The following is a 13106-nucleotide window of genomic DNA, read 5'->3' as shown; positions in this document are numbered from 1 at the left end:
CAATGTACCACCTGAACCGAGACGTTTTTCATGGAATTTTTCTATTTTTTTTTTCACAGGTAACGCTGGAGCTCAGGCGCAACCAACGCAGATATCTGTTAATCACCCGTTTATGTTTTTCGTTATCGATCGAGATTTGGATGTTGCTGTAATGACTGGACGTATCTTAAATCCACTTAATGTTCGCATTCAGTGAAGATAGCCAGTTGAATCCCAACAAAGACACACTTATGCATGAAGCCATTGATGCATACCTATCGTGTAAATATGTACATACATAGCTACATACTAGTAATGTTAACAATAAACTATATTTTTGCGATTACGCAAACTTAAAAGAATTACAAAACATCTTTGAAGTTTCAGCACGATAACTTATTTCTACGCGGCAGTTACAAAATTGGTAATTCTGCTTAAAAGAGGAAATTGAATGTGCAATTAGAGAGTAATTACGCTTTAGACTCCCGTTTTATGATCAGAAATATAATGGAAGTTCTTTGAACTAATCATAGGTTATGAGTTTAACTGATTCAATTTGTCAGTTTTAAGCAAATTATTAAATATATAAAAAATAAACAATTAAATGCAAATGTAAATCTGTCCATGAACATTCATTCCATTAGGTTAGGTTGACGAAAAGAGGCTGCAGATATTAATCCGCCCCATGCCACTATGGACATACACCTCAGCCAGTAATCGGCTTGCCGTGCGCTCTAAAATCTATAAAGTAACGTCTAAAAAGACAATTTTAAGTTAGGAATTCCGTGCTACTTACAAAATCCCTAATTGTTTTCAATACCACTCCCCTAAGTTAGTTCATGTCTGGTATTGTGTCTCCACTTAAGTGTCGTTATCTGTTAGACGCGAAAGCCGGGCAATGACAAAGGAAATGCTCCAATGTCTCATTATCTTCCCCGCATGTCCTACACATGCTATCACTTGCCGCACCGATTTTACATAAGTGAGCTCGTAGTCCTATGCGTCCCGTTATGATACCAATAGCTATACTGACCTCCTTCTTACTTCCTTTCAGTAATATCCTCGTCTTCTCTCAATCTGGATCCCCCCATAGGGGATCCATCGCCGTCCTACCGATCATTTCGCTGTTCCACAATGTTGCATGTGGACTAACTCGGACTGCGTCGACCTGAAAGGTTTTGGGTTAACCAAGTTTATTGACGGCAGTCCTCTGGCCGTCACCACCAAATCGTCTGCCCTTTCATTTCCATTACTCCGTTATGGCCTGGCACCCAAACGATGCGGATTTTACCATCCTCAGAGAAGACGTTTATCTCCTTCTTAAACTGCATGACTGTTCGTGAATTACCGTCCTGGTTGTTATTGCCGTTATGGCAATTTTACTGTCGGTAAAGATGTTCAGACTCGACGTCCTCGCGTTAACACCACACCATTTCACGCATTCCGTGATCGCCCGGATCTCCGCCTGCAGGACCGTATTATGGTCCGGCAGTTTAAAACAAATCTCAGTCTGTCAATGCAAGACTGTGCCGATGGCAGCAGTGCCTCGCACTTGACTTCAAGGTCCATCACCGTAAACCTCTTCCCTTCCTTCTAGGTTTTCTATCGTCGCCTCGATTATACCGCGATGGTATGAGCAGCTCTCATCCTCAATCTATTCTTCCATTGCCTTAAGTCTCATAGCCGCAGTGGATGCCTCACACTTAATCTGTATGTCAATGGGTCGGATATCTAGAATAGTATCCAGTGCCCTAGTGGGCGTGGTCCCCATCTCTCCGCCTATGCCAAGACAACATTATCTCTGAACCTGTTGGATGGTCCTTATGTTGCACCTTATCTCCATAGCAGTCCACCAAACTACTGAGGCGTAAGTAAGTACTGGTCTAATCACGCTCCTGTAGAGCCAGTGGACTATCCTCGGCGTGCCCTGTGCCACTTTCCCCTTATATTTATGCCATGGGACACACAATTCATCCACCTGTTCCTTAGCATATGGTTTATCCAGTCTCTAAGGACCGGGTCCACCCGGTACTTGTCTAAGGATTGGGTCAATGTGTCGGTCCGCACATTGTTAAAAGATGAGATTTAGGTTTAAGCTCAATGACAGAAGCCCATTATCGTTGAGCTTGAACGGCGTGCCTCATTGCGACACCTCTTTCGGTAGAAGTTTTTACATGTCATATTACCCCACAAATGTACTCAGCATAAGGATAACTACATATCATCCTCTTACCGCTAAATCGAAGTAAGTAACCAAATTTGAGATATCCATTTTTTAATGAAAATCAAAATGTACTTTAATTTTAGTGTGATATCATAGGAACAGAAGAAGGAAGATGCTTGCTTGATCCTAACGAACGTTCACACCTGGTAATTCAGACAAGTTTTGAAAGAAATAGGAACCCAGCGTGAAATTGTTCTTCTTGCGAGAACAGAATAGCCACACAGCAGCCCAGGGCGTCTTTGGAATTCAGAAATACGTTCTCCAAAAATTTAATGTCTGTCTGTCAGGGAGAGTGTTGCAACAATATAAAAAAAATTTTCGACAAAAATTTTCAAAAACCTACCAAATCTCAGATAGTGTGCTGAGGATATGGAACGAGCATTTCACACAACTGCTAAAGTTCGACAATGGCGACGAAGAGGAAACCGCAGAACCAATCAATGATGATGGTATAGAATGTTTACCCCCTAGTCAGAATGAGGTTCAAGTAGCTGTGACCCGACTGAAGAACAACAAGGCAGCAAGAGCCGACGGGTTACCCGCTGAACTATTTAAGACCGGAGGCGACAACCTGATAAGGCGTATGCATCAGTTTGTTTGCTAGAAGAACGCATACTTGAAAATTGAAACCTCAACATACTATGCGCCGTACACAAGGAAGGAGACAAGATGGAATGTGCCAACAACAGAGGAATAAGTGACTTATTCGCATACAAGATTGCAAATTTTTGCCCATGAACATTCCACTAAGCTCAATGATAAGGGGCCTCCTTTTAATAGCCGAGTCCGAACGGCATGCCGCAGTGCGATATCTCTTTGGAGAGAAGTTTTACATGGCATAGTATCTTACAAATGTTGCTAGCATTAGGAGGGGGAACCCACCGCTGAAAATTTTTTTCTGATGGTCTCGCCAGGATTCGAACTCAGGCGTTCAGCGTCATAGGCGGACATGCTAACCTCTCCGCTACGGTGGCCTACTGTGTAAAAGATTAAAACCTTAAGTCAATGAGATAATTGGGCCCCATCAATGCGGCTTAGACCTGGTAAATCCACCCTGGATTTACCAGGTCTAAGCCGCACACTGCGCCAAGTCCTGGCAAAGACCAGAGAAGGACAAATCAACACCTACCATCTCTTCGTTTACTACAAAACCGCTTTCGATAGCCCTTTACGATCAAAGGTATTTCAAGCCATGTCTGAGTTTGGTATCCCCGCAAAATTGATAAGACTCTGCAGGATGCTATTTGTTGAAACAGGTTCCTCAGTAAGAATTGGGAAGAATCTCTCCGAAACATTCAATACAAAACGAGGTTTCAGACAAGGAGACAGCCTCTCGTGTGATCTCTTTAATATACTGCTGGAGAAGATTATACGAGATGCAGATGTAAATAGATATGGCACACTTCTCACAAGAGAACGCATGCTAGTCGCCTATGCCTATGTAGCCTTTGAAAGATTCGAAAGCGAGTCAATGAAAATGGTCTGGCAGTAAATGGAGATAAGACGAAATGGATGGTTTCAGCTCCCAAAACGCTTTGTACAACCGATCAAATAAAGAAAATGGAGAAAGTTGATAACCACAACTTTGAGATAGTCAGTAACTTTATCTACCTCGGCACCGGCGTAACTCAAACAAATGACACCAGTTTTGTGATAAAGCGAAGAATAATGCCTCGGCACCGCCGTATCCGAAACAAATGACACCAGTTTGGAAATCAAGCGAAGAATAATGCCAGTATCATTATAGCTGATGCTACTTTGGATTAAGTAGGCAGTTAAGAAACAAGGCCAAAAAACACTACACAAGACATTAATACTACCCGTGTTTTTATTGTACAATATATGGTTCCGAGGCATGGGTACTTGTGACAGCGGACGAGGCAGTGCTCGGAGTATTTGAGAGAAATATTGTTCGTAAAATATATGGACCAGTTTGCCTTAATGGAGAACATAGGCGTCGTATGAATCACGAGCTATATGAGCAATAGAACGACGATAGCATTGTTACACGTATCACAATACAACGATTGCATTGGCTGGTCATGTTTTCAGAAAGCTCCAGCCAAATGTATGGAAATGTATGGGAAACCTCGTTGCAACATTTTCGAAATCTCGTCGCATATCTAGATTTGCTCCAAGTGGAAGCATGGTTTGAAGGCACATAAATCTTGCACTAAAATTTAACTGACCGTTGCTTTCTTGAAATAAAAATCGTTTTTATCTTTTTCAGGAATCTTAAACGATACAAAAATCGATCTAGACCGTCCATCCGAACAAATCCTAAAATTAATAAATCTATGCGACCGAATTTGGTAAAAAAAAACCCAAACGACAACACTGTATATGTATGCTAACCGTTGCACTTTGGCGCGGAGAGGGATACAGGTGCATAGCAAAAAATTGGGTACCCTACATCCATCGGTGGGCCAAACTCTGCCATCAGCCGTTTTGAGCCTATATGTAACATGCAATCAAACTAACATACAAATATAAGGCGTCAAATTCGATTTTATACCTTCCACCATAGGATAATAATAAGTATACCCATACTTATTTCGTCATTATGTTTGTAACGCCTCGAAATATTCGTCTAAGACCTCATAAAGTATATATATTCTTGATCGTCGTAACATTTTAAGTCGAACTAGCCATGTCCGTCCGTCCGTCTGTCTGTCGAAAGCACGCTAACTTTTGAAGGAGTAAAGCTAGCCGCTTGAAATTTTGCACAAATACTTCTTTTTAGTGTAGGTCGGTTGGGTCGATGTTTTGATATAGCTGCCATATAAACCGATCTTTGGTCTTGACTTCTTGAGCCTCTAGAGGACGCAATTCTCGTCCGATTTGACTGAAATTCTGCACATAGTGTTTTGATATCACTTCCAACAATTGTGCTAAGTATGGTTAAAATCGGTTTACAACCTGATATAGCCCTATATGAACCGATCATGGGTCTTGACTTCTTGAGCTTTTAGGATGCGCAATTCTTATCCGATTTGGCTGTAATTCTGCACTTGGTGTTTTGGTGTCGCTTCCAATATTTGTACGAAGTATGGTCCAAATCACTCAAATCTTGAATTTTATTGAACCGCTAGAGGGCGCAATTCTCATCCGATTTGGCTAAAATTTTGAGGTGTTTTGATATGACTTCCAAAAACTGTGATGAGTATGGTGCAAATCGGTATATAACCTGATATAGCTGCCATATAAACCGATCTGGGAACTTGACTTCTTGAGCCTCTAGAGAGCGCAATTCTCATTCGATTTGGCATAAATTTTGTACAACGGCTTCTCTCATGGCCTTCAACATAAGTGTGCAATATGGCCTGAATCGATCTATAGCTTGATACAGCTACCATATAAACCGATCACCCGATTTTGCTTCTTGAGCCCCGAATCGGACTATAACTTGATATAGCTCCTCCTCCGTCCTTATTCATTATTCTTTGTTTGCCTAAAAACTGCGAGATACTGCGCAAAGAACTCGATGGATGCGATCCATGGTGGAGGGTTTTTAAGATTCGGCCCGGCCGAACTTAGCACGCTTTTACTTGTTAAACAAAAGTGTTTAGCTGCCCGTACATAAAAATACATAGCTGAAGAAATTGGACGAGGGCTGCTGTGGTGTACCACTCAGAATTGGCTGTGGAAATTATTCTGCCCCATGCCACTATGGACATACAACAAAGCTAGTAATCGGTTTGTTGTCCGCTCTCAATACTATGACCCATACTTGGCATTGATTTGGAAGGGATGAAAAATGCGACTACCATAAGTAAAATAAAACGGAACCTTAAACAACACTGAACCAAGTTTCCGTCCTATAGCAGTATTTGTGAAACAGTAGTGTGCTTAGAACAAAAAGACAGATACATGCATGGATGTGACTCAAGTGCTTCGTATGTACAAAAGCGATTGCACCAAAGAAGGTACCTCGTATTTATACACCCAACCCGTCAATGTTTGTGTTGGCTGCAAAAGTCGGGATTTTTCGACATTTTTTTTCGAATAGTCGGGAGTCGGCACAGCCAAAGAAAGTCGGAATAAATCCAATCCCGACGATCTGTAAAGCCTAAGTGTCATATGACGATCTTGCATTTTAAGTTCACGCATGGCATCAATATTACCTGGTACAACGCCCTTTTTTGGACGACCTTCAAGGAATTCAACTTTGAGCGAGCGTCGGCCACGACTCAATTCATTAAACCAATTTTTCACTGTGCTATAGGATGATGCTTCATCCCCATACAAAGATTTAAGTTCATCAATGCACTCTTGCCGTGATAATCCAAGCCGAAAGTTATGAAAAATGGTCGCGAGAAAATATTGACGAATTAATTCCATTTTTTTTGTCCAATTAATTATTTCAAGTCACTGTAAGCAAATGATCGTAGTACATCAAAACGTTCTAAGTACGATTATGCTTAAAAAATTTTAAACTTTCCAATGGAAGTAATATTACACCTAGCACCACTTGGTGTTGCCTAGGACAGAAACTTATATAGCAACCCTCGTATGGAGGGCATGTCCTTGACTAAGAAATCTTGGGAATAGCTCCAGAACTTTTGACGGATAGAGATATTTACACAAAACTTAACATAGTCAAAGTTGAGATGTATGTAAAATTTGGGCATCCTAGGCACAAGGGATGACCCATGAACGTGATAATTAAATATGGACCGGTCTCTACAATATTCGGCATGGATTTCGAGGTGTTCATAGTTTCAGCGAAATCAAATGAAAAATGTGGCTTTATCGGGACATCGCTCTATATGTCTGCTATATGATAACAATATCCAATTAGGGTCCGACCCATCATTGACTTAGTGTGGATGTCGAGGAGTCTAACACAACTCACTCTTACAATTTTCGAATTGGAGGAAAACTACGTCTTTAATCGGTCGGGAGATGGGTCTATATGGCAACCCCATCAAATAGGGTCCGATCTGAACCATACTCAGCAAGGAGGTGTAGAGCTCTAATAAATACAACTTCCCCTCCAAATATCTGTGAAATCAAATAAATAATGCGTTTTATATGTTCAAACCCCTACATCGGGAGATCGGTGTATATAGTGTATATATGAATAATTAATAATTTTACGATATAAAAACCCAATAATTCTATAATTGATAAAAACAATTTTTTTGTTCCACATGAACATTTCCCATGAACATTCCGTTAAGGAACAGGGGGATATGCAGTCCGATAAAAGTTTGAGCTCAATGCCAAGGGACCTCCTTTTTATGCCGAATCCGAACTGCGGGCCGCATGGCGACACCACTTGGTAGAGAGGTTTTAAAATAGCAGAATACCTCACAAATATAGCTAGCATTCGTAAGGGGATAACCACGGCTAAACAATTTTCTAAAGTTAACGCGGGATTTGAACCCGACGTTCGGCGTCGTAGGCAAACATGCTAATCTCTGCTCCACGGTTGCCTCCGGTGGCTTTTTATTCCAATTAGTTACCTTAAAACTGATTTTCCCCAAATGCTGCCTAAGCAGCTACAAGGCGTAACTCCCTTTTCTAACATTCATCTAATCTATCAAATTTAAATTATTCGATTACTTTATTCGGTTTAAACGAAATGATTTTTGCTACGGAAAAACTTAAACCGCGCCACTGTGCGTCGTTAACCTTCGCACGACCAAAGGTGATTATTAGCGTTGTAGTCCAAGACCCACCTGGGTCAACTACATAATTTTGAGAAAACTGCTACATTTACAATTCCATACTTTGTAAGGGAAAGTTGAAATAAACTTCAAAATAGAACCTCCAACCACTTTTCCCCTCCAACAATAAAAGGAGAAAATCTTTGCCCTTAACCTAATAACTTCTTCGCAGAGTGTTTCTGAATGAATTGGGTAAAAGCACGTGTCTGACCATATAGGAAAACCTTCTCCAATACACAATAACAAATGATTTCACTGCACTTTAGATTTGATTCTTGATCTACATAAATACATTTTATGTTACATTGTTTCAATGGGTTACGATCAGTGTTGTCGTTTTTGGTAGGTTCCTACCAAAATTGGTAGGTTTTTATTCTCTTGGTAGGTTGGCAAGGCGGATTTAAAAAGGTTGTCTCACGCGAACAGCTGTTAGCAGCCGGCTAGCTTTGACGGTATTAAGATGACAGATTTTTGTTTGAGCTCTCTTTGTTGTTATCTTCTTTCTTACATATTCTCTGCTCATGTACGCACACACGCACACAAATTTCTTTATGTGTGTTGGCAAAACGTCGATCAGATTGATGGCAAGATGGCGGATTGCACCTTATGATTTGTGGTCTTTGTACAAATGGGACCACCTTAAATTGTTACGCCATGGTAAGTTGGTAGGCTGACCTCAATTTTTGGCAGGTTTTACCAACATATAAATAACTCCAAATTATTTCACTTTCAGTAGTTTCTGTGTATTTGTTAAGAGTGCAGAGGGGCCAAATATTGTAACGACGGGCCTCACTACTTCAAATTTCAGGAAAAAGGGCGTAACTCTGAAATTGACTGTAACTGTTAGGAATGTTAAGGGATCGCTTCCATATCACGTTGGAATAGAAAATGAGGCTTTTGTGCGTTCAATGTCTTCAATCCGAAAACAGGGCAATATGGCAACAGCATACAGATCTGGTCCATACTCAGATATTGAAGGGACCATGCAACTTACTGTAACGGCGAAAATGGGTAGTGAAAGTGCATTTCTGAGCTCAAATTATTAAATCGCGAGATCGTTGCATTTTCACTCGGCACGTTTGTTAATGGAAATCAAGGCAATAATACAACTTATAAGATTTCTAATCGGGAGATCGGTATAAGGGATGCTATTGGGTTGCCCAAAATGTAATTGCGGATTTTTTAAAAGAAAGTAAATGCATTTTTAATAAAACTTAGAACTCTAATCAAATATACTTTTTTTACACTTTTTTTTTCTAAAGCAAGCTAAAAGTAACAGCTGATAACTGACAGAAGAAAGAATGCAATTACAGAGTCCCAAGCTGTGAAAAAATTTGTCAACGCCGACTATATGAAAAATCCGCAATTACTTTTTGGGCAACCCAATATATTAAGATATAGACCATCTCTGAGCTTTAGACTGTAGAGTGTTTCCAACAAACAAACGGATGGACATGTCTAGGTCGTCTATGAGTATAAAATCTAGATCTAGTATGTGTACTTTGTAGGGTTGAGAATGTATAATTTGATGTGGGGCAAATGAAATTGTTAAATGGCCAACTCTTCGGTGGTCGGTAAAAAACATATACCGCATTTTTAGCTTGCAGAACATTTGGTAGGTTTTGGTCAAGTTCGGTAGTACTTTTCTTAAATATTGTGGAATACACTTTTCTTGAATGGCAACACTGGTTACAAGTTGTTTTTGAATGGGGGGCACACATATTTTTTAGGAACTTGGACTCCAACGTATAAAAAAGGAAACGATGAAATTAAAAACAACAACAACAAGGTTTGTGTTTGGTTGTTATTTATTGGGTTGCCCAAGAAGTAATTGCGGATTTTTTAAAAAAAAATTAAATGCATTTTTAATAAAACTTAGAATGATTGCCATTTTGTTCGATAACCTTTTGCCATCTTCCTGGCAAATTTAGTATTCCACGCTCATAGAACTTCTGGCCTTTATCTGCAAAAAAATGAACCAAGTGCGATTTTATAGCCTCATCATTGCCGAAAGTTTTACCATTTAAGGAGTTCTGCAAAGATCGAAATAAATGGTAGTCTGATGGTGCAAGGTCAGGGCTATATGGTGGATGCACCAAAAGTTTCCAGCCATGCTCACTCAGTTTTTGGCGAGTGACCAAAGATGTGTGCGGTCTAGCTTGTCCTGGTGGAATATGACACCTTTACGATTGACCAATTCTGGTCGCTTCACCTTTATGGCTGTATTCAATCTGTCCAATTGTTGACAGTAAACATCCGAATTAATCGTTTGGTTCCTTGGAAGCAGCTCAAAATATACCACACCCTTCCAATCCCACCAAACAGACAGCATAACCTTCTTTTGGTGGATATCAGCCTTTGAAGTGGTTTGAGCTGGTTCACCATGCTTGGACCATGATCGTTTTCGACTAACGTTGTTGTAAACAATCCATTTTTCATCTCCAGTTATGATTCGTTTTAAAAACGGATCGAATTCATTGCGTTTAAGGTGCATATCACAAGCGTTGATTCGGTTTTTTAAATGAATTTCTTTCAATACATGTGGTACCCTTATTAAAATTGACGCCAAACAAACAAATGTAAACTAAATTTCGCGCACTTTTCTTCTAAAGCAAGCTTAAAGTAACAGCTGATAACTGACAGAAGAAAGAATGCAATTACAGAGTCACAAGCCGTTGAAAAAATTTGTCAACGCCGACTATATTACTACTATATTACCGACAATTACTTTTTGGGCAACCCAATACATGCAAAAAAACAAATTTAGCAAAGGAGACGAAAGCGATTTTCCCCACTTTTAAAAAAAGCGGCTCAGACACTGCTTGGGTTTTAGGACATAGTTTTAAGGAATACACATTGCCCCTAGCTGCTGCTTGACCAAAGAGATAGCTTTCTTATCCTCACGGTAGTCGTCGCAACATTTGTCTATCCACAATGTCCCGATGGTGTCGTCCTCAATTCGGACGTGATGCACAAACAAACCATACTTTGGATACGGCCGAGTATTGAATAGTAAGTAGATTTTCAGAGTGCCGTCCACCAGACCACAATACATTAGCTGTGTTTTATTTTAGTACGATATAGTGCAGTGCAATGAAATTTGTGTGAAATCGACATCTATCCAGAACAATGAAGTTCTGGATAAATTACCAAGCAGGCTTATGTAGAATCTGTCGCCAGGATAGCTATGACATGTTTTTCACAAATAAGTGTGGCCACCCGCAGATATCCTCTATTGTGAATGGCAAAATAAAATTAAAATCAATTATTTATAAAAGTACGTGCATAAAACAATTTATTTGGTTCCTATGCCCACATATGTTTTGCAAATTTTATTTATTAATTTTAAAATTATTTACGCTTGTTTGGCGATACCATGGCAAACAAACAGACTAGCACTGGAAACTTTGTTTGCGTTTTTTTTTGCTCTTCACAGCTTGTTTATCCAGTACTAAAATAAAGCACAGCAATTATAACATTATAGGTATGATAACTTGTTGCTTTCTGTTTCTTGATGTACCAGGAATAAAAATTGCATAAAGTCAACCAGCTTCTTCGCTAAGACAGATTCTGCATGAGTTGGACAAAGGCACATGCCTAGCCATATGGGAACACATTCTTCATCCTACAAGCACAATTAAATATTATTTTATGGATCGTAACGCATGTTGCAAATGCAAATTTTGCCCATAAACATTCCTCTAAGGTACAGGGGCAAACTTCTCACTTATCAATGAGTGCAGTCCGATTCAAATTTAAGCTCAATGATAAGGGGCCTCCTTTTTATAGCCGAGTCCGAACGGCGTGCCGCAGTGCGACACCTCTTTGGAGAGAAGTTTTATATGGCATAGTACCTCACAAATGTTGCCAGCATTAGGAGGTGAAAACCACCGCTGAAAAATTTTTTCTGATGGTCTCGCCAGGATTCGAACCCAGGCGTTCGGCGTCATAGGCGGACATGCTAACCTCAGCGCTACGGTGGCCTCCAAGTGACGCAAGTTACCTCCTCTTTTTCCAATAAAATACTATTTGTTTTAATAGTGGGATAAAAAAGTATTTTAAGATCCCACCCGGGTGAGATTTGGGCTACAACGTATAGAAATCGTAACTTACTAAAAACAATAGTTAAGGGAAATCTAGGCTACCATTTGGATATTACTTTCTTGTAGAGAAAACAAATTTAGCCATTGATTTGTAATATATATAATAATTGATTTTTTTGATAAAAATTCACTGAGTTTTTAATGTTTGACAAGTAAGAGCGTGCTAAGTTCGGCCGCTGAATCTTATATACCCTCCACCATGGATCGCATTTGTCGACGAATTCTTTGCGCGGTTTCGCTTTTTAGGCAAACAAAAAATATTGAATAAGAACTATTATGCTATTGGAGCTGTATCAAGTAATAGTCAGATTCGGACCATAAATGAATTGAATGCTGAACATTGTAGAAGTCATTGTGTAATATTTCAGTTTATTCGGATAAGAATTGCGCCTTGTTGGGGCTCAAGAAGCAAAATCGGAAGATCGGTTTATGTGGGAGCTGTATCAAACTGTTGATCGATTCAGATCATATTAGACACGTATGTTGAAGGTCATGAGAGAAGCCGTTGTACAAAATATTTTCCAAATCGGGTGAGAATTGCGCCCTCTAGAGGCTCAAGTCAAGATCCCAGATCGGTTTATATGGCAGCTATATCTGGTTATGAACCAATTTGCGCCATACTTAACACAGTTGTTGCAAGTCATAACAAAACACCTCATGCAAAATTTCAGCGAAATTGGATGAGAATTGCGCGCTTTATGGGCTTAAGAAGTCAAAATCTAAGATCGGTTTATATGACAGCTATACCAGATTGTGCACCGATTTGAATCATACTTAGCACAGTTGTTGGCAAAACACTACGTCCAAAATTTCAGTGAAATCGGACGAGAATTGCGCTCTCTAGAGGCTCTTGAAGTCAAGACCCAAGATCGGTTTATATGGCAGCTATATCAGGTTATGTACCGATTTGCGCCATACCTGGCACAGTCATTGGGAGTCATAACAAAATACCTCATGCAAAATTTCAGCCAAATCGGATGAGAATTGCGCGGTCTAAGGGCTCAAGAAGTCAAGATCCAAGAACGGAATCGTACTTAGCACAGTTGTTGGAAGTGACACCAAAACACCACGTGCAAAATGTCAGTCAAATCAGACGAATATTGCGCCCTCTAGAGGCTCAAGAAGTCA

At 39.9% G+C, this 13106-nt stretch overlaps 1 protein-coding gene across 1 annotated transcript in view; it reads left to right on the top strand.

The window, feature by feature from the left end:
- LOC106084264 (uncharacterized) overlaps positions 1 to 341 on the top strand; it is a 39698-nt gene extending 39357 nt beyond the window's left edge. Inside the window, exon 4 of the mRNA XM_013247838.2 lies at positions 60 to 341. Coding sequence (XP_013103292.2) covers positions 60 to 196 — 137 coding nt within the window. The 3' untranslated portion in view covers positions 197 to 341. The remainder of the gene's footprint in view (positions 1 to 59) is intronic.
- Positions 342 to 13106: the final 12765 nt, after the last annotated feature.

The sequence above is a fragment of the Stomoxys calcitrans genome, chromosome 2, assembly GCF_963082655.1.
Source record: "Stomoxys calcitrans chromosome 2, idStoCalc2.1, whole genome shotgun sequence".
NCBI lineage: Eukaryota > Metazoa > Arthropoda > Insecta > Diptera > Muscidae > Stomoxys > Stomoxys calcitrans.
The sequence above is the reverse complement of the archived record's forward strand: the minus strand, read 5'-3'. Positions and strand labels throughout refer to the sequence as shown.